Source organism: Choloepus didactylus, chromosome 18 (genome assembly GCF_015220235.1).
Source record: "Choloepus didactylus isolate mChoDid1 chromosome 18, mChoDid1.pri, whole genome shotgun sequence".
Classification (NCBI taxonomy): Eukaryota; Metazoa; Chordata; class Mammalia; order Pilosa; family Megalonychidae; genus Choloepus; species Choloepus didactylus.
Genome location: NC_051324.1, coordinates 56,373,988 through 56,393,621, shown reverse-complemented (window position 1 = coordinate 56,393,621; position 19,634 = coordinate 56,373,988). Strand labels below are relative to the sequence as shown.

At 44.0% G+C, this 19,634-nt stretch overlaps 1 protein-coding gene across 3 annotated transcripts in view; it reads right to left on the bottom strand.

Annotated features, from left to right (window-relative positions):
- ERN1 (endoplasmic reticulum to nucleus signaling 1) overlaps positions 1–19,634 on the bottom strand; it is a 101,555-nt gene that overhangs the window by 41,092 nt on the left and 40,829 nt on the right. For all 3 annotated transcript variants that reach the window (XM_037808480.1, XM_037808481.1, XM_037808482.1), the window contains exons 3-12: positions 19,201–19,234; positions 18,138–18,210; positions 13,713–13,785; positions 11,468–11,590; positions 10,649–10,750; positions 9,489–9,750; positions 8,178–8,256; positions 6,939–7,104; positions 3,379–3,497; positions 279–470 (exon numbers count right to left, since the gene is read on the bottom strand). In XM_037808480.1, coding sequence (XP_037664408.1) covers positions 279–470; positions 3,379–3,497; positions 6,939–7,104; positions 8,178–8,256; positions 9,489–9,750; positions 10,649–10,750; positions 11,468–11,590; positions 13,713–13,785; positions 18,138–18,210; positions 19,201–19,234 — 1,223 coding nt within the window. The remainder of the gene's footprint in view (positions 1–278; positions 471–3,378; positions 3,498–6,938; positions 7,105–8,177; positions 8,257–9,488; positions 9,751–10,648; positions 10,751–11,467; positions 11,591–13,712; positions 13,786–18,137; positions 18,211–19,200; positions 19,235–19,634) is intronic.

The following is a 19,634-nucleotide window of genomic DNA, read 5'->3' as shown; positions in this document are numbered from 1 at the left end:
AACTATTCAAAATGATCTGTGAGCCATGCTTGCAAATCAGCTTTTATAGTCAGTTACTTGAGAAACTTAAGATTTAGGTACAAAATTGTCTTTTTCTGAGAAGGTAGTGTTTCTCTAATTCTGGTGTTTCTGAAGATGGGCAAACATTGATTTTTAAATGAGAAAAGAAATATTTTTGCTTGTCTGCAATTTCTGCCTGAGCCTCACTGACTAACATCAGGTGCTGGGCGTGGAAGTCCAGAAGCAGGTGGGAGGGCACGGGAGGGCCTGAGCATTACCAGGGGGTAGGTGATGATGAAGGCAACCCAGCCGATCAGCAGGAATGTGCTCAGGATGATGGTGGCAACGTCCTTCAACACGGAGTCCACGGGAGCCTCGGGCCTGGCAGGTGCCTGCACCGACTTCTCTTCCACATCCTGAGAAACCATGGTGGGCGCGTTTTCTGAAGCCTGGTCCACCAGGTTGATAACCTCAGATGGGAGAGAATTGCTATGTCACTGCAAAGCTCCTAGCCAGACAAAAATGAGGTGAGCAATCAAGAGAAGCTGCTTCTATTTACAAGGTATGACTATACTCTTATACGTTGGATTGCCTGTTTTTTTGAAGGGTCATCAAAGATCATATAGCCAGGTAATCGTTGGCTCTTTCAGAGCAATTGCCTTGGGAGGCCATGCACTTGCTGCAGTGCAGTGATGTTACTGCTATCCAAAACGGTTTTTAGAGCAATACTTTTGGAAGGGCCTTTAGATCCTACTCTTCTGAAAATCCTCAATGGACACAAAAACTTCCTCTTTTGACAGATTTGATATTTGGGGAAACTCTGAAATCATCTGTAGCAGAGTCTAGCAAATCATCAGAAAGGAACATTAGAAAGGAAAATTTTGCACACACATGCAGTGTGTGTGACTACAAAGCAGTAAAGCACCTATCTGACATTGCTTGTAAACTTTTGGTGCCAACTGCAAAACCAAAATTGTTTACTCAAGTATTCCACTGTTTTTCAAAGTTCTCAAAAACATCAGAACACTCTGCCAAGAAAATTTTATTTAGAAGTCCAAAATTAAATCAGATAAAAGTGGAGCTTCCCTCCAAACTCCCCGGAATCTCTAGGACTTTATGGAGGTCTAGAAAAACGCACTGATTCGTTCAGCAAACATCTGATCCATGGTATACTGTTGCTTGCCCAAGGAAATTACACAGCCTCCTTGGAAGACCGTGTGGAGGGACTCAGCATTCCCCACAAGCCCCCACTCTTTCACTCCTCCAGACCTCGGCTTAGAACGCCCTGCCCTCCGCCCCCAGCTGCCCCTCTCCAGGGCCCCCCTGCCTCCCCCGTCAGCCCCAGCGTGTGTGTGCGTGGGGGGCGGGGTGGTGGTAAGCGGCCTGCCTGGTGCTTAGTGGGCAGCTGAGGAATGCTGGCTGAGGACGCAAAGGTGGACAAGATTTGCTTATTTGGGCACATTTGCTCAAGAGTGTTAAAAAATGTTTCATTACCATACAAATGCACCTCAGAGTATTTTAACGGACTTTTTTAAAAAGACTCTTTGTTCTCTTGAATGGTTAAATATGAAAATCTCAACTGTGGTTATCTCTGAGTGTTGATTAATGGCATTGTCTTATTTTCGTCTTTATATCTTATTTTCCAAGTGTTCAATAATGAATATGTGTGATTCTGATAATCATATCAAGATGAGATCAAGACGTTAGGGCACCAAAGCTATCCATGGTCACTGTTTGAGGAATCAATCTGTTTCTATGACCTGGCTATCTGGAGATGATGGAAACATGACCTTGAAGACAACACAGATAACTGTGCCTGGAATCTTAAAAGTGCACCTGATTTTTCTTTCTCTCTGCATACAATCTAAATCTCTTAAGTCAATTTGCCATCACTGTGGTGCCCGCCTCAGCCAGCCACTCTCGTCTTCTTCTGGCCTTGCCAAGCCAGCGTCCTCCCCAGTCACTGGGTCCCCAGTAGGGCTGCAGAAGCTGCCCAGGCTGAATGGCTCACTAAGGCCTTCAGACTCCTTGTTCTCGCCATGCTCATCCACTGCTGCAGAGCCACTCTCCAGCCTCCTTGACCTGCTCTGTGCCCAGGAGGCTGGGCCTGGATGGTTCCCCCTGCCCTCTGGTTTCTGACTGGCTGAAGCCAATGGGGATCCCCAGTGGATTGACAAGAAGAGAAGGAGGCTGGGTTCCTTGGGGCTGCTGAATCCCTCAACTGACACTCTCAGCTCATAGTCTGGGTCTTCCCATCTCTAGGATCGTCAACCACTCTCTCCCCTCCTGGCGCCCTGAGAAACCGGCCAGACTAAATGACTGAACTAGGCCACTTTCAGCAGGCCACTGCTGGCTTCATAAGGCTTCCATCTTCCCACTTCCTGTCTTCATCGACTCTTAACTCCTCTGCCAGGCTTGTTAAGGCTTTGGTAACATGGTCCCTGTGCCAGTTTGAATGTATTATGTCCCCCGAAACGCCATTATCTTTGATGTAATCTTGTGTGGTCAGACCTATCAGTGCAGCTGTGAGTGACGTTTTGAAGAGGAGCTACAGCCAAGAGGGACACTTTGAAGAAAGCACAGAAGCTGCAGATGAGAGACAGTTTGAAGATGGCTGTTGAAAGCAGACTCTTGCTCCAGAGAAGCTAAGAGAGGACAAACACCCCAAGAGAAACTAAGAGTGACATTTTTGAGGAACTGTAGCCTACAGAGGAACGTCCTGGGAGAAAGCCATTTTGAAACCAGAACTTTGGAGTAGACGCCAGCTACGTACCTTCCCAGCTAACAGAGGTTTTCTGGACACCACTGGCCATCCTCCAGTGAAGGTACTTGACTGCTGATGTGTTACCCTGGACACTTTATGGCCTTAACACTCTAACTGTGCAACCAAACAAAGCCCCTTTTATAAAAGCTAATCCATCTCTGGTGTTTTGCATTCTGGCAGCATTAGCAAACTAAAACAGTCCCTTTTCACCATCTGATCTCATTTCCCACTTCTCCCTACCTGGTGTCCTCGGACCCCGTCAGGGCCGTCTCCTGAGGGTCTAGAGTTGGACATACCAGGGTGAGTCCCACCTCCAGCCTTTACCTAGGCTGCTCTCTTCCCTCCCGTACCCTCCAAAGCCCCCACCAGCCAACTTCTACCTGGTCTTCCAGGCCTAGCTCAGTCCTACTGCCTTTCCTACACCTTTCCTGATGCTTTCCTCTTTCTCCCCACCCGTCCTTACAGTTCTGTGTTGTTTGTCACAGATTCTCGTGCATTCCTCTTCCCTCCTTGATGAGACCGCGAGCTCTAAAGGCCAGGAGAAAGCCTCATGCCCCATTGCCCCGAACCCCGGAATAAAAAGCCATTAACTGATGGTTCATTTTCCCACTCACTTCCTCAAAACTCTTTTTCTCAGAATCAGCAGGAATCACATTTTCCCGATGTTTGGGCAGATTGTTGGGAAATCTCTCCAGCATCTTGGTGGATGCAGACAGTGGAGTTTCATGGTGTCCTATGAGAGGAAACAAAACCTTTTAAGAGAATAGTTTTCCCAGCATGTGGCTGCATTTGATGCTAAACTGAGGTGACAGTCACTATCCTTGGAAGCACAGGTCCCCAATGCAAATCCTCACATTTATAAAGTTAAAGAAAATCAGAGGTAGTTACTGGAAATTACATCAAACAGAAACGTTATTACTCAACGGCACATATACAGTATTCCCAGTCTCATGAGGAACAAAGAAGTGTCCTTGTGAGAGGAATTGGGACATTCGGGATGTGTTAAAAGCAAAACTCTTATGGATAATTCCTCATTCTCAGTTGCAGGCAGCAGGATCCCCTTAGTGGCTTATTATGCCTGAGGCATTAGGAAGCTTTGCTGAAAGTTCTCCCTTCAACCCTTACCCCTGTAACATCAGCCTACTAAGGCTCTCACATTCCATCTTGGTATTTAAATTGCTCCGGTAGAATTCTTCTGCTCCTTCTATTATTTAATTGTGAACTCCTATCCAAGTAAGTGGTGAATTATTCATAGGAGAGCAATAGGACATATTTACTAGATGGACAGGGGGTCACGGTTCCCGTTCAATATTCATTCATTGTTCTCCATACAACTACTTAATAACGACCTAGTATTCATTACACATTTACTGTGCACCTATTGTGTGCAAATTACCATAGGAGAGAAAAAGTTGAATAACATAAGGAAATGGGATTTGATATGGCTTGATGAACTGTTTAGCTCTAAAATTAAATGACTCCAGGTACCTCTCAATAAAAGCCAGTTCACTCTTTCTCGAGGCCGATGCCAGCACCCTGACATACTTCCCTCCCTCCCTCTCTGACTCAGGTCTCACCCCTATGATCTTTCCATTGTTCTTCCAAACCCATCAAAGATGGTACGATATGTATTGCCAAGACAGAAAAAAGCAAAAACTAGTCCAAGCTAGTAAATTTCTTTATCTGGAAAAATCTTCTTTGATTCCCTATCTTTAGATCAGTTGTCTATCCATAACATTACATTGTTCATTACTTTTGTTTTGAAACACCGCTGGTGTCTCCCTCCCCAGCAAAGAACTCTGAGACATGCTTTTGCTTTGGAGCCGGCTTTCCCAAAATGTCCTCTGTCCATTTCCGACTCTGAATCAGCCTTTGCTGGTGAGGCCTAGGAATCTGAATGTGATACCTCTGTGTGACTCTTGATGCTCACTAGCAGGAAAACTGGGTCCAAAAGACAGGCTGCCTTTCCACATGCTGCCTTGCATTGTGGCACCCCCCGCCACTTCCCCAACCCTTTAGTCCTCAGAGTCCCCCCTCTTTCCTCCTGTCCTTCCCCATAAACAGGCTTCACTGGATACCTGGGCCTTTAGTAATATTCTGCGGCACACTCTGAACCAAATGTTCAGACTTAATCATGAGCTCACTGAACATTTTTGTATAAATAGCATCTGGTGTTAGTGATTTATTATGTGTCATTGTCAATCAGGTCCAGACTTCAGACCCTCATTTTTTTAAAAATTCAGTTTTATTGAGATATATTCACACACCACACTATCACCCACAGTGTACAATCAACTGTTCATGGTACCATCATATAGCCATACATTCATCACCACAAATCAATTTTTGAACATTTTCCTTACCCCCCCCCCAAAAAAAGTAAAAAATACCACCCCCCATCTCACCCTGCTTTTCATTTAGTTTTTGTCCCCACTTTTCTACTCATCTGTCCGCACACTGGACAAAGGGAGTGTGAGTCACAAGGTCCTCACAATCACACAGCCACACCATGTAAGGTACATGAGCTATGCAATCATCCTCAAGAGTCAAGCAGAGCCTTATTTTTAAATGAATAGCTTTGGAGTTCCTCAAAAGGGACTTCAGAATTTGGTGAGATGCTTACCTAATTACTACTTTTTTGGGTTTCCAACTTTCTTACTTGGACAACCTTTCCACTTCAAAGGGATATCACTTTACAACTTAGCCATGAAAACTTTTTTCCCATTATTTTTAATATTCTCGCATATATATTTCCTTAGATTCCATTTTTTCATTTCTTAACCACTGGTAGGCAGCTTATGTACTCCTTAACTGGGACATAAAACTGAGTAGCCTTGTGATTCTAATGGCCCCTGCTTATGGGCTGTGTTTTCTCACCCTGGGCTCATTTATATATGCTTCCCAAACTACTGCTATTAAAAAGGTAGAATAGTTTGTTTAGCTCCTTTGCACGTTATTTGGCAAAAATAATATCCAAAAGAAAAACAGCTACAAGGAACCAGGATGAACAAAGAACAGGAAGTGGATGATTTACAAAGGGAAGGATCAGTGCTCAAGTAGACCCTGTTTCCTACTCCAGAGTACCTGGTCATACAGCCCCCACCACAGAGACCCCACTGCCCAGTAGAACCTGCTGCTTCTTGGGCCCCACACCCTCCCAAGCCACTCTTCATCCCTTTCCCAGAGCCCCCAGCCCTGACCTCTTTCTGCAGGAAGCACCAAGAGGAAGAGAAAGGGGAAATGAAATCTCATCAGTCCCTGTGCACTCTGGCACCCCTTCTTAACCCCCCAGGGGGGATGCATTCCTATTCCTTCCCACCTCTCAGGGCTGGGAGGCAGCAGGTCAGCAAGTAGGATGCAGGTAGATAGATCAGGTTCAAGAAAACTCCATCCTGTCATAATTACTTGGGACACTTGCCAGAGAGGCAGCTTCTCTCACCGCTGCTTCGTCTATCACACTCAGTTCCTCTCCCCAGCCCCGGGTGTCATCACTACTTCTTATCACTCAAGCTGACAGGGCCTTCATTTCAGCCTCTGACCCACACCTCACGGCCAGGAGGCACAGCAGCAACACCAGGGAGGGAAAGAAAAAAGGAGCCTCCCCACACAAGTCCCAGACACACTGCCCAGGTCTTCTGTTGTGGCTCCTTGAGCCCAAGTCCAGCTCTAAACTCTCCATCTCTTCCTCCTGGGTCTTCAAACCTCTCCTCCTCCAATCACCCTCCCTCTAAGCCCAAACTACTCCAAGTGAAAACTTCCATAGGAATAGTCTCAGTTTCCTGAACTATAAAATGGAAATAACAAGGGCACCTACCTCACATGGGGCCAATGTGAGAAATAAATATGGAAATGTATTCCAAAATGCTCAGTACCGTGTCCAGCACATAAGAGAGGCTTGATGTGGTGTCTGATATAATTTCACAAAATCTACATTATTTACTACTTGAGTTTTGGAAAATTAAAGGTTAAGTACTTTTTAAGAACTGACTTGGTAACACAGATACCTGTTTATTTTCCATGGGAGAAAAAATGTTCCCAGGCCTAAAGAACCGAGTTGGAAATGAATGGAGCAAAATGTCTTCAGCATTGAAAGGGGACTGTCAATTGGCAAGGCCGGCTTTGCCCAGCAGGAGGCAGTGTGTTATCACCTGAACGAGGAGAAGCCAATTCTCACCTATGAGGAGCCAGTAATTCCGCAAGTAGTTGAGCTTGTTCTTCCCTTTGAGTCCAGGGTCAAACTTGAGGTCCGTGCTGGGTGTGATCACACACTCCCCTTTGTCCCCAATGGTGACACCTTCGGTCTGGGGGCCTTCCAGCAAAGGAAGGGTGCTGCCTCGGGGCTGTGAAGACAGAATTGCAAGTGAAGACTGGAGAGCCTCTGTTGGCAAGCAGGTTCACCAGGTCCTATCCCGGTGACTGTCCGAGGTGCCGAAGAAACTGCCACACCTCAAGATGATGGGGATTTCTAGTGTGGGGCTGGTCCAGGACATCAGAACAAGACACAAAGGCTCTGAGACAGGACAAGAGGAGCTCCTCCCTGGGACTGGAAAGAGCAGCACTGACATCTTTAACATGGACATCTTTTTAATTTCTTACGTCTGGGTACTGGGAACAGGAAGGGGGTGTGTGTGTGGAATTCCAAGAAGCTATTATGAGAAGCAGATACAAGTGCAGGGGTGTGAGTGGCTATCTACTAGCCCATGATCTACTCTAGAAGCTCACACTGGTGCAATTAACGAGTGAGGAATAAGCTTCAGGCACGGGTCTACTGCTGGCTCAGACACCACAGAAGATACAAAGGAGCAGGTGCCACCCTGCTCACAGGGAAGACAAGAGATGCCAGCAAAACAGCTCAAATGCCATAAGGATCAGTAGAATGGCCAGGATCCGAACGTCTCTGACATTCAGAAAGGGAGCACTCAAGGTAGGCTGGTGAGGTCCAAGGAGGTCTTGAGAGGCTGGAAAGGATTCAAGTAGGGAAAAGAAGGAGGAAGAGCATTTGAAGTGTGGGGAGTGGCCTGAACAAAGACTCAGAAGTAAGAAGGATGGACAGGGCATTTTTGGAAATCAGGGAGAAGACACTCTTGGCTAAACCGTACAACTCCCACCAAGAAGCTTAACTCTATGGCTGCAGGGCATTGTGGGATTGGACCATCCTGCAGAGTTTAGATTTGAACATGAAAGCACAGGGGAATAACCAGGGCTTCTCAGGCTTTAGGAAGCTGCTTTTGTCATGTGTTTCTCCTTGCAAATAAAATGTGGTCTGTGCAGAAATTGTTTTTGAGGACTTAAGATCTGTGTTTTGCATTCTTAACCAACAGGATGTTGGTATATATAACTCAGTTGTTCTTTGCTAAAATGGAAGAGGAGCGGTGAGGACGCTGCATCTGTGAGCACCCTGCAGTGGACTTACCACAACAGCAACCCCCTCGTGCACCATCGACGGGGAGGCATAGAGGCTGGTAGAATACTTCCCCACATACAGGGTAGGCCTAGGAGAAAAATAGATACATGCATTCCAAAGCCATTTAATTTCCAGATCCTACAAGTGGAGACTTTTTGGAGAGAATCACAGCCCCAAATACTACCCCCAGGCATAACTAAATTAACTCTCCACATGGAGGAAAGCAGCAGGCTGTAAGGGCAGGGGCACTGCGCTGGGGACCAGGAGAACAGGTCCCAGCTGTCACTTGCTGCCTACAGAAATCTAGACCTTGGTTTCCTCATCTTCATCATGGCCAGGCCAAACACCATAGGAAAGACCACGTGCAATGGCCATCTGACAGACAGACTGAATGTTTAGAAACCACTGCCAAAATGTTAAAGCCTACCCTGACTGTCATACTTTGATAACTGAGCTAGCACCAAGATCACTGCCATCCTAGCTTGTAAAATTGTTAAGGATTCTAGAGGTTCTACAGAAGCCCCAAGAAACAGCCAACTGTGTTAACTGGGAGGCTCGAAGCAAAAAGGATGCCTAAGAAATTCCAAATGGCTGGATGGAACCACTGACTGGGGCACCAAGAAAAGGACAGTGGTGTGGCTTTGTATGTGGAGTCTGCCTGACAATGGCGGGAGCTGCCCCTCCAGACACTCCGGATACTGCCAACAGCCAGTGTGGGATGGACCATCTACTGAATTATCTGAGTATCTCTCAATAAATGCCTTCCACTTGAATAATGTTTTACAATTTATAGAACATTTCATACACATTATCTTATTTGACCTTCTCCGCAAGTCTGTAAAGTAGGAAACTGAGGCTCAGCAAGTTTAAGTGATTTAGTTAACAAGTGGGGATGGAGAACACAAGCCTGCTAAATAAATCTTAGACACACACACAATGTAACACTTTCTGAGTTTAAAGACAAATATAACTTGAAATAAAAATTTAGAAAATAAAGTTAAATAAAAAAAAAGGTCTCCTCTAGTCCCACAATTTGAGATACATCTAAATTGTACCATGGTTATACCAGCAGTCTCTTTCCTATCCCCACACATAATTTTAATTTATTTAAGATTCAAGAATTCTGACATGTCAAAGGATTCTGCACCCCAGTTCCTATATTCTGAGATTTCTGAATGAGCCAGCCTTGACTCTTTATATCTCTGCAGGCTTCAGAGATGTCTGCCCTCCTCCCACATTCCATGGATGGTTTCCTCGCTGCAGCAATGCCAGATGTCAGGCCACCGCTGCCTGCGTGTGCCCTGAGCTCCCCGCACTCACGTCAGCTTGCTCTTGGCCTCCGTCTCCTTGGGGAACGGGTACTTCCACTTGGTGATGCGGCCCACCTCCCCGGACATGAAGGTCAGGTAGCGTAAGGTTTCCACCGCAACATTGATGTGCATCACCTTCCTGAGACCCTCCCGCTGCCACACATAAAAGGCCACCACGGGGGAGGCGTAGTTTTGGATCCACAGGACGTCCCCAGATTCACTGTCCACGGTCACCACCAGCCCATCACCATTGGACACAAAGTGGGACATCTCTGCACAGATCAGACAAACAAAGATGTTGCAAATTGCCCATCCACAAACCACATCCTCTACTGTCTTGGCAAGTTGCAGCTGCTTGGCAAGAGGTAATCAGACTTCTAGAGTATCCTCAAGTCTCCTCTGAACAATTTCTCTTGTTTCCAATGAACCTGCTCAGGCTGTCTATAACACACTGCGAGCTGACTGGCTTAGAAACGTTAAAGCAGGACTGCCCTCCCACAGGCAATGCCCTCGGTGCTGATCTGTACTATTCTGTTCAAGAAGCAATAAATACTGAGGGGAAAGGAGCCAACAGAGATGTCTACTAATTTGGCATTTTGTAGCAATCATTTAAAACCTGCCAATTAAGCTGAAAGATAGACCTGACCACTGATGCTGCCCATGTCTGGCTCCAAACGGAGCCCTCAAACACAGGCACAGGGACAAAATCTAGAACCTAGACCAGAAACAGGCAAAGATTTCTGTCAGACTTTCACACACCAGTGTCCAGAAGGCAAAACTGATTTTTAGTTTTCATTTGTGCTGGAGGAAGGTTAACTAGAGAAATAATTAGGGGATGGGCCACATGTAGGGAGCAGCCTTCTTGTTGGGTTGCTAATGTTTCAGGCTGTCTAATTCTGCTTTCCATGGACTTGTGCTCAGTTCCTTCTGACAGAGGGACTCATGAGGGGAGCCATGAGGCTCCCTCTGGCTAAGCTCTCCATCACTTTACTGTGGTCACTCTCCAGAATCCTCATACAGGTCCCTCCACAAGGACTGCAGGCATTTACTACAAGTCCATGGCAGGTCTAGGAGCTGGAGAGGAAGAGTGTATTCACAGAAAACCCCACCTTCTGAAGTGATCACCTCCTCATAGGTCCTGACCTCCTAAAGCAAGTGGGGTGCACTTACTGTAGTCCAGGTCGTCCCCAGGCAGTGAGGCTGCGTAGTCGAAGTAGGTGGCATTCCACCGGAGCTCCCGGGTTTTGGTGTCATACATAGTGATGGTATACTCTGGAGGACACACACCACCCCATTACCACAGCACCTAGTGAGTTGTTGACCTTATCTAAATTACTACAAATGGATCCTCCCTAAAAAAAAACAGTCCAGGCTATCCATGTGACAAGAGAAAGGCTTTGTCATACTAAAGTCCCAGACATTTGAAGGAGCTGACAGCATGGGGAGCACAGGCAAGCTGTGCTGTACCAACTATTCTGTGTGCCCAGGGTGTGGAAAAAGGGAGATCCCTGGGTAGGGGGGAGCTGAGAGGCTGGGGCAGAGGCCTCCTAGAGAAGGTGACTTTTGAGCAGAGATCTGGAGGAAGGGAGGACATTTGCCAGCTAGGTAAAAAGGTGCATACTTGGTGAAGAGGGACTACAAACACTACTGCAAATTAAAAAATAATAATAATAAAAAGCACTGCTTATTCTGGGAGTTGCAGATAGTTCATCTGACTGGAAAGTGCTTAAGTGAGGGAAATGCAGGGACGGATGAGGCTAAAGAGGTAGTGCATCACAGGTGCTCTGTGGCCACGGTATAAAGTTTGGACAGTATCCTGTGGGCAATTGGGAGCCACTGAAGCGTCTTATAAGGGGAACAATGTGATCAGGTCTGTGTTTGGAGGAGCCAGCTCTGGCTGCTTCATAATGAACCTAGCGGAGACTAGTGGGAAGGCTACTCGGATCTCTTCTGGAAATAGTTAGGTGATACACATTCATCCTTTCTTACCTGTTCGTCCAAGATACAGAAGAGATGTTGATGGGCAGAGACTTTCTGCAAAGGCTGATGACAAAGTCTGCTGTTTCTCCCCAGTCAGGAGGTCAATCACATACCAAATGTCCTGCTTTTTACCTGAAAGGTCACAAGGACACACTGTCATTTACACCTGTCCTATGTGGAAGAAAAAAAGCACTGCCAAACTAGCAGCCCAAGATGTTTTCTGTGCTGAGAGAGGTCTCAATTCATATGGTGTCACAGACATTTCTAGGATGCTCTGAATGTAAATGATAATGCAAAGATCATATTTCTTGGGCCATTAGCTTTTGTAATTACTTAACCTAATCATGGAATAAGATGTTCTCTAAACTTAATAATTGAATCATAGAAAACAAAAAGTTCTCCGAACTTTAAAGGTAAATTTTTCTGCTTTGAGTGGTAGCCTTAAATATGAAAATTCTTGCCTATAAAGGGCACTCATTTTCCCATGGCCTGCAATCTATATAAATATAGAAATGCACAAAGGGGCTCATCTCTCTGGTAACCATCATTCAACCTCCCTACTAATTAGCCCACGTGTAACGAGGATCTACAGTTCCAACTATAATTAGCTGGTACCTGTGACTGGTCAGCGGAGTGTGATGCACCTGTGGCTAAAGAGGCCAAAGTTATCTCAGTCCCTGTCCCCAGCTAGTAAAAGTTACTCCCTGGCCAGAGGCCATACCCCTAACCTGGGACAGGTGATCAGCTGGTATGAACGGTGGGCAGCTCAGCCAAATGACACTATTAGGAAACCTCAAAGTATATATATTTATTGCATATACAACAAAGCATCCTGGGAATGGAGAGTCAGTACCATGGGCCAGTATCTGAAGGCCAACACATTCATTGCGACCTGTACATTTCTACTTTGACTGATCAGCCAAAGTGGAGCCTGAGCAAACACTGTGATGGAAAACCCAATGGCAGCCTACACGGCATGGCCTCTGGTCACTTGTATCTTTCTAACATATTGCTAAAGTTTCCTATTTCAATGGTCTCTTGGAAGTGGAGTATTGAGATGCCAGGGAAGATCACAGGGCATTAAAATCTGCTAAAGCTACACTTGGCTCTAACAGATGTAACATACATGCCTATTCCACATGTGTGAAACTTGTCCTCGGATCCTAACTTTGTTTTCAACAAAAACATCTCACTATGAAAAAGATCTGAAGATGGAGTGAAAATTTCATCAAACAGCTGTGACCGTGAACCCTTTTCCAACTGGTATGATGTGCATCTGGTTCTTTCAAGGACCATTACAGTCTGCACAGCCCAGCTACTACCCTAGTGGATGAATTGGGCAATCACCAAGCTCTTAACTATGTTTAATGAACTCACTCAGGAGAGCACCACAAAAAAGATGCTAAAAACAATATCCCAACTACATCACAAGTGATGAAGCTTGGTCAAAGCTGGAAGACCGGATACGAGGCAGTGACACAGAGGGTCCAACTTTGCCCGGATTCATCCTGGAGGGAGAGCCAAGTCAAAAGAAAGCAAGCCCGAGCTGATCACTTCCCCTGAGGCTAGAAGTTCCTCATTCTGAAGGCAGAGAAAGGAGCTAAGCCCCAGTGTTCTTGGCAAAAACTTAAAATCCACCCTGCATTTGAGACCCAGAAATACATATAAAGCTCCTGAGGCATGAATAGACAATAAGTACTTCTGGTTCTTTAGAAAGAAAGCTGCCCTATAAATACAGGATATTATTACTACTATGATTTCAAGATAAATACAGCTCTCCTTTGTGTTGCAAATACATTTTTATTGACATTTTGGCAGCAACATGGTAAAAGAAAAGCAGGTGATCTGATGCTTTGAAAGATGTGACCCCTATAGGTCTGAGGCAGCTTATGTAGGCAAGCTGTTAAGTGCTGTTTTTATCAAAAATTCTGGTATCAGGAAATACCAAGAAAGCCCTATAATTAATAGGAGAGCCTGGCTTCCCTTTCTTGGCTCAGACTATGTATTCACTTTAAATTTCATCCAACTGCTGCTGGGTATGTTGCAATCTTTAAATCACTAGGGGTAAGTCAACACAGCAGCTAAAAGCTTGTTAAATGAGTAACCATATTAATGGTGTCAATTCTTCTCCCATGGGGGCGGGGAGACCTTTATTAATTGGTCAGCTGATCCGGCAGAACAGCACCCACAGCACGTTTCCCAGACTAACTTTCAAAGAGACAGATGTCTAAGCACAGAAAACAGGAACTCTTACCCATGTAGAGAATTCCATCTGAACTTCGGCATGGGGATGCCTGGACCAACTCCGGGATGGTAAAAGGAAGTTTCTTAAAAAAAAAAAAAAAAAGTTAACCAAGTCTTGTGCAATTATTACAACTTTCCTGGAGGGTCTGTTTCTGTTACCCAATTCTGCTAAAAAGAGAGAAGCACTGTTGATGGCAGATGGAGAGTTCTAATTGGAAACCAAAAGGAAGGGGGCGCCCCAGGTGTCGTGTCCGCACCCGACAACCCCTTGACTGCCAGGTCCCTGTGCTCTGGGAAACACCAACTCCTTTACTCAATGACACCAGGATGCAGAGGCCTCCTCAAGGACTCCTGTCCATAGCAAACCCTTCCTGAAAAGTTTCCCCAAAGGGAACTTTACACAACCTCTGAAATTCTACGGGAGGAAGAACACAGTCTCCTATCTTGAAAAACTGACCCGGAGATGGCAGCCCTGGGCAGAACAACACTGCTTTTTAGAGTGGGCATGGAACTTGAGATTAATTCTGAAGAGAAGCCACCTCAGTGTCTCAGACTTTGAGGGAAAGGAGAGGTCATCATTATATGGGCAATATAGGAATCTGACAAAGAAAAGGAGTTTTAATGTTTTCTTCAGCAAATAATTCTCTATTGAAAAACAGAAGAAGAATCAAGCATTTTAGTATTTAAAAGAAGTTATGGTAAGTGCAAGAAAAGAAACTCAAAGGAATCCAAATGTTTCAACTGTATTTCATCATTAAAAAATTCTTCTGAGTTAAGTCAACAGCTGACATCTGACGTGTTCTTTTGGTTAATGTTTGTTTCAGTGTATTTTATTTTTGGAACATTCTGTGTTCTTGAAACTGTTCTATAGATATCTGCTTCTATAGAAACTCCAGGCTTCTACAACACTGTCACCATCTTCTCCAAGAAAGAAATTTTCTCTCTAGCTTTAATGAACAGAACTTAAAAAAAAAAATCAGTAATTTGGATTTCTCCAACATTTCCAAACTAAGCCTTGGAAAAGGAAAACCGCTGCAGAGAGGCTGTAATGACTGGGTTTTCTGCCAGGTGTTTTTGAGAATTACAAATGACTGCAAATCTTCCAGTATGAAAGGTCACAGGGGTCCCAGGATCTCTGCAGAGCATGGCTCCAGGTCTCCCAATTCAAGGCCCGAGCTGGGAAGTATGTTGCTCCTGGAGATGCTAAACCACGGCTAAGGAGGATGTACAGGGTAGGGGTTAAAAGTGTCCTTTGGAAATTAGAAAGGCCTCTTCAAATCCTGACTCCAACACTGTAGCTTTGGCCTTGGTAGGGTAGTATGCTCTCCAGGCTCAGTTTTCTCACCCGGAACACGGCATCCTACATATATCCAAGAGGGCTGCTGAGAGGTTCAAATGAGATAACTCATGCAAACACTCATAGTATCTGGCAAACTGAAACTGTTTAAGACAGAGAAACCAATGGAGAGAGATATTGAAGTCAAAACACACCGGAGGAAGGTGCACATAGCTCTACACGAGGCCTGCCTTTCTCCCATCTGTTTCAGTCACAGATATTCACAACATAATAAAAAATAGACAAATTAGAACCATAATCCACTTAAGGTCTAGATCAGTGGTTCTCCATCTTGACTGACATTAGAATCACTTGCAGGCCTTTTAAACTTTCTATTGAAGCATAACATACAAACAGAAAGGCACATGTAAGTTAAGCTCAGTTAAGTTTTGCAACGTGAACATACCCATGTAACTGGCATCCAAATGAAGAAATACAACACTTCCAGTAGGCGAAAGCCCCCTTCATGCCCCCTCTTCTAGTTATAACCTCTCAGGGTAACCATTATCCTGACTTCAAAAGAGCATAGACTAGTTTTTCCTGTTTTTGAGCTTTATATAAATGAATCATTCAGCGTGTAGTTTTTGTTTGTCGTCTTTTGCTCAACAGTATGTTTGTGAGATTCATCGGTGTTGTTGCGCAGGGCTGCAGACTGTTCACACTCATTGACATACAGTATTCCACTGCATAATAGTCCACAATTTATTTACCATTCTACCGTTGATACAGATTTGTATAGTTTTCCCTTTTTGGTTTGGTTATTATAAACAGCACCGCAGTACATTTGAGTACATGTCTTTCAGTGACCATATACAAGCATTTCTGTTGGGTATATAACCTGCTTTCCATTTTTCTCATTTAGCCATTCTGGTGTATGGGTAGTAGGGGAGCACTGTGATTTTAATTTGCATTTCTCTAATGACTAATGAAGCTGAGCACCTTTTCATACGTTTATTGACCATTTGGATATCATCCTCTTTTGCCATTTTTCTATTGGGGCGTCTTTTTTTTTTTTTTTTAAATATCCATAAAAGTTCTTTTGTATTTTGAATGTGAATCCTTCGTTGGATATCTGTATTGCAAATACCTTGTGGCCTGCATTTTCTTTTTTTTTTTTTTTTATAATTAACAGTAATATTTTAATATTCTTTCATCAATTGTCACAAAGGTACCCAACTAATGCCAAGTGTCAACAATAGGGGGATATATGGGAATGCTGTATTTTTAAAGAACTTTTCAGTAAACCAACAACTTCTCTATTTAAAAAAAAAAAAAACCAATTAAAAAATTTTTTTTATAAAGCTCTAAGCTCTCTTTAGCTTTTCCCAGAATGGCCAGACTTAGCTCTGTATCTCAGAATCCAAGAAGGACTTTCAAATCAGACTCTCAGGTAGAATAATTAGAATTGGAAGTGGACCCCTGTTCAATCCTTTTTTTTTTTTATCTTCATTTTATTGAGACATACTCACATACCACGCAGTCATACAAAACAAATCGTACATTCGATTGTTCACAGTACCATTACATAGCTGTACATTCATCACCTAAATCAATCCCTGACACCTTCATTACCACACACACAAAAATAACAAGAATAATAATTACAGTGAAAAAGAGCAATTGAACTAAAAAAGAACACTGGGTACCTTTGTCTGTTTGTTTGTTTCCTTCCCCTATTTTTCTACTCATCCATCCATAAACTAGACAAAGTGGAGTGTGGTCCTTATGGCTTTCCCAATCCCATTGTCACCCCTCATAAGCTACATTTTTATACAATTGTCTTTGAGATTCATGGGTTCTGGGTTGTAGTTTGACAGTTTCAGGTATCCACCACCAGCTACCCCAATTCTTTAGAACCTAAAAAGGGTTGTTTAAATTGCACGTAAGAGTGCCCACGAGAGTGACCTCTCGGCTCCTTTTGGAATCTCTCTGCCACTGAAGCTTATTTCATTTCCTTTCACATCCCCCTTTTGGTCCAGAAGATGTTCTCCGTTCCACAATGCCGGGTCTACATTCCTCCCCGGGAGTCATATTCCACGTTGCCAGGGAGATTCACTCCCCTGGGTGTCTGATCCCACGTAGGGGGGAGGGCAGTGATTTCACCTTTCAAGTTGGCTTAGCTAGAGAGAGAAGGGGCCTGCCTTTTCTTTCCTCTCTTAATGGTGTCTCTTAGTGAAGAAAAGTTCTTCATTTTAATATAATTCAATATATCAATTTTTTCTTTTATGATAGTAATTTTTGTTAATACTGTTTAAGAAATCTTTACCTTTTCTAAGGTCATAAAGATGTCTACTGTTTCATTTTTTTTACTTAAAACTTCATTGTTTCACTGTTCACATTTGGATCTGCAATTTATTTGGAACTGATTTTTGTATATGGTATGAAGTAGGAGTCAAGATACTTTTTTCCACATGGATATCCCAATTGACCCACACCATTTATTGAAAAGACCCTTTCCCGTTGTTCTTCAGTGTCACCTTTGTCAAATCAGGTGACCATGTGTGTAGGCCTGTTACTAACTCTTATCTGGGAAGCTTTTTAAAAATCCTGGTGACCTAGATCAATTAAATTGGGATCTCTGGGATTGGGACCTAGGTTCAGTATTTTTTAAAAAAGCTCCCTTGGTTATTACAATGTGCAGCTGAGGTTAAGGAACACTGGTCTAGATTCGCAAATGGAGGTGGGGGTGAATAGCACATGCCCTGCCTCACCATCACCACCCCCAACCCCGTCCACAAGAGGACAAGAGAACATGCTGTGGTTGAGCAGTATTCCAAACTACACACCTTCCCTACATTTGAGAATCACTAGTCAGAGCAAACCCTGTTACTAAAGGGAGGGTCATATCCTTCCAGTGCGTTGGCTGGGCCATGAGAACCCGCTGGTCTAGGTCAGAGTTTGTGAACTCTGGCTGCATATTTAAAAGCTCATCTAGGAAGCCTGGAAAAGGTATCGATACCCAGACCCCACTCCACTGAATGTGAATCCCCAGAAGTTTTTTTTTTAAATAGGCTCTCCAGCTGATCTCACTGTACAGAAATAGTGGAGGATCACTAGTTTAGAACCTTCAGAGTAGACAAAGAAGTTAAATACACTCACCGTCAGCCCTTCATTATTCTTGCCCCCGAGCGTATACAGGCTGCCATCGTTGGGATCGGGGAGAAATGCAGGCCTAGAGTTTAAGCGATAAGTATCAATGATAAATTATAGTCCAGCGCACAGGGCAAAATATCAAAGCAACGTTGGGGGGAGGGGGAAGTCATGAATAAAACAATTATGTCCACAGCGCTCTCACTTCAGCTATAGATAAATAGCATATCTCTTTGGTGGTGTATACTACACCTGAATGGAGAAAAGGAGCATAAAATCACAGAAGAGTAAATCATCATTTGGTCAAAGCACTCTGGATGAGGGTAAAATAAGTAAAAAGGAACCTGCAAGTCTACTTTTCAGTTCTCATGTCAATTGTGTACAGAACTTCAACATTTAATAGCATGGTATGGTACATAAACCAGTAGAACAAATCCACCTTTTGCTTTCATCGAATACTTATTTTTAAACTGAAGGCAATAAAAGATTCTGAAGGCCTGACATCAGAGAGACTGCCTGGCAGAAGGTACAAGATCTCTTGGTCAGTAGCTTCCACGAAGCTGATGTGAGGTGGTCTTTTGTAAAGCTAATCTGCTAAAGACTGAACTATAACTAGAGTCACTGAGAAGCCCCATGCTGAATCTTTTCTCTACTTAGGATGCACTGTCATTTGAGGCTCATACAAGCAACATCCAACTCTTATTCTAGCACACACACTCTAGTAGCAGATCACATCCATGTTCCTCTCTGCAGCAAAGGGAGAGCGATCTGAAGACCCTTAGCCCCTCCCGAGGCCTTTGAGAACTTAAGTTCAAACCACAACTTATGTTTCATTTCAAGTAAGCCTTTTTATACCATCGCCCCCACTCTCCCAGGGAACTCACCATCCCTTCCCTCCTCCCATCCCAGCTTCTAGCATAGCACCTCTAAGACTTCATATGTCTCACTCATTCTTATTATACCTTACAGTTATGCATATATGTACTCCCAAGCAACCAGCTTCATAAATATTGACTGAATAAGTAAGAAAATGAATTAAAGGAAAGTGTTGAAGCAAATAAAAAAAACTCACTCTTCAACGTGTGTTGGAACCTGCAGGACTGGATCTGTGCAAAAGAACAACAAAGACATCATCAGATAGATTCTAAAATGTCAAGATTCCTAGAGGGTTTCCAGGACCAAGTAACAAGTTGTACCCATAACTTAGATTTGCCTGCATGAGATACGGTATGTGAAGGCATTTAAAAAATACAACACACAAAAAGGCATAAATAAAAGCTCTTATGATTGACATTGAGACTGGATAGAGAACTGAGAGCAAAATGGAACTGCTGTTAAGAAATTTGCACTTAAGTTGGGGGACACAGCAGGGAAAACCAGCCACAACCCACAGTGGGTAAGTTATGCCACCAACAGATCGCAAACCCAAATCACCACCTGGTCATACACCCAGACTGGTACTAGACATTCCTGTTAGGAAGAGCAAAACTATGGCTTAAGAATTGA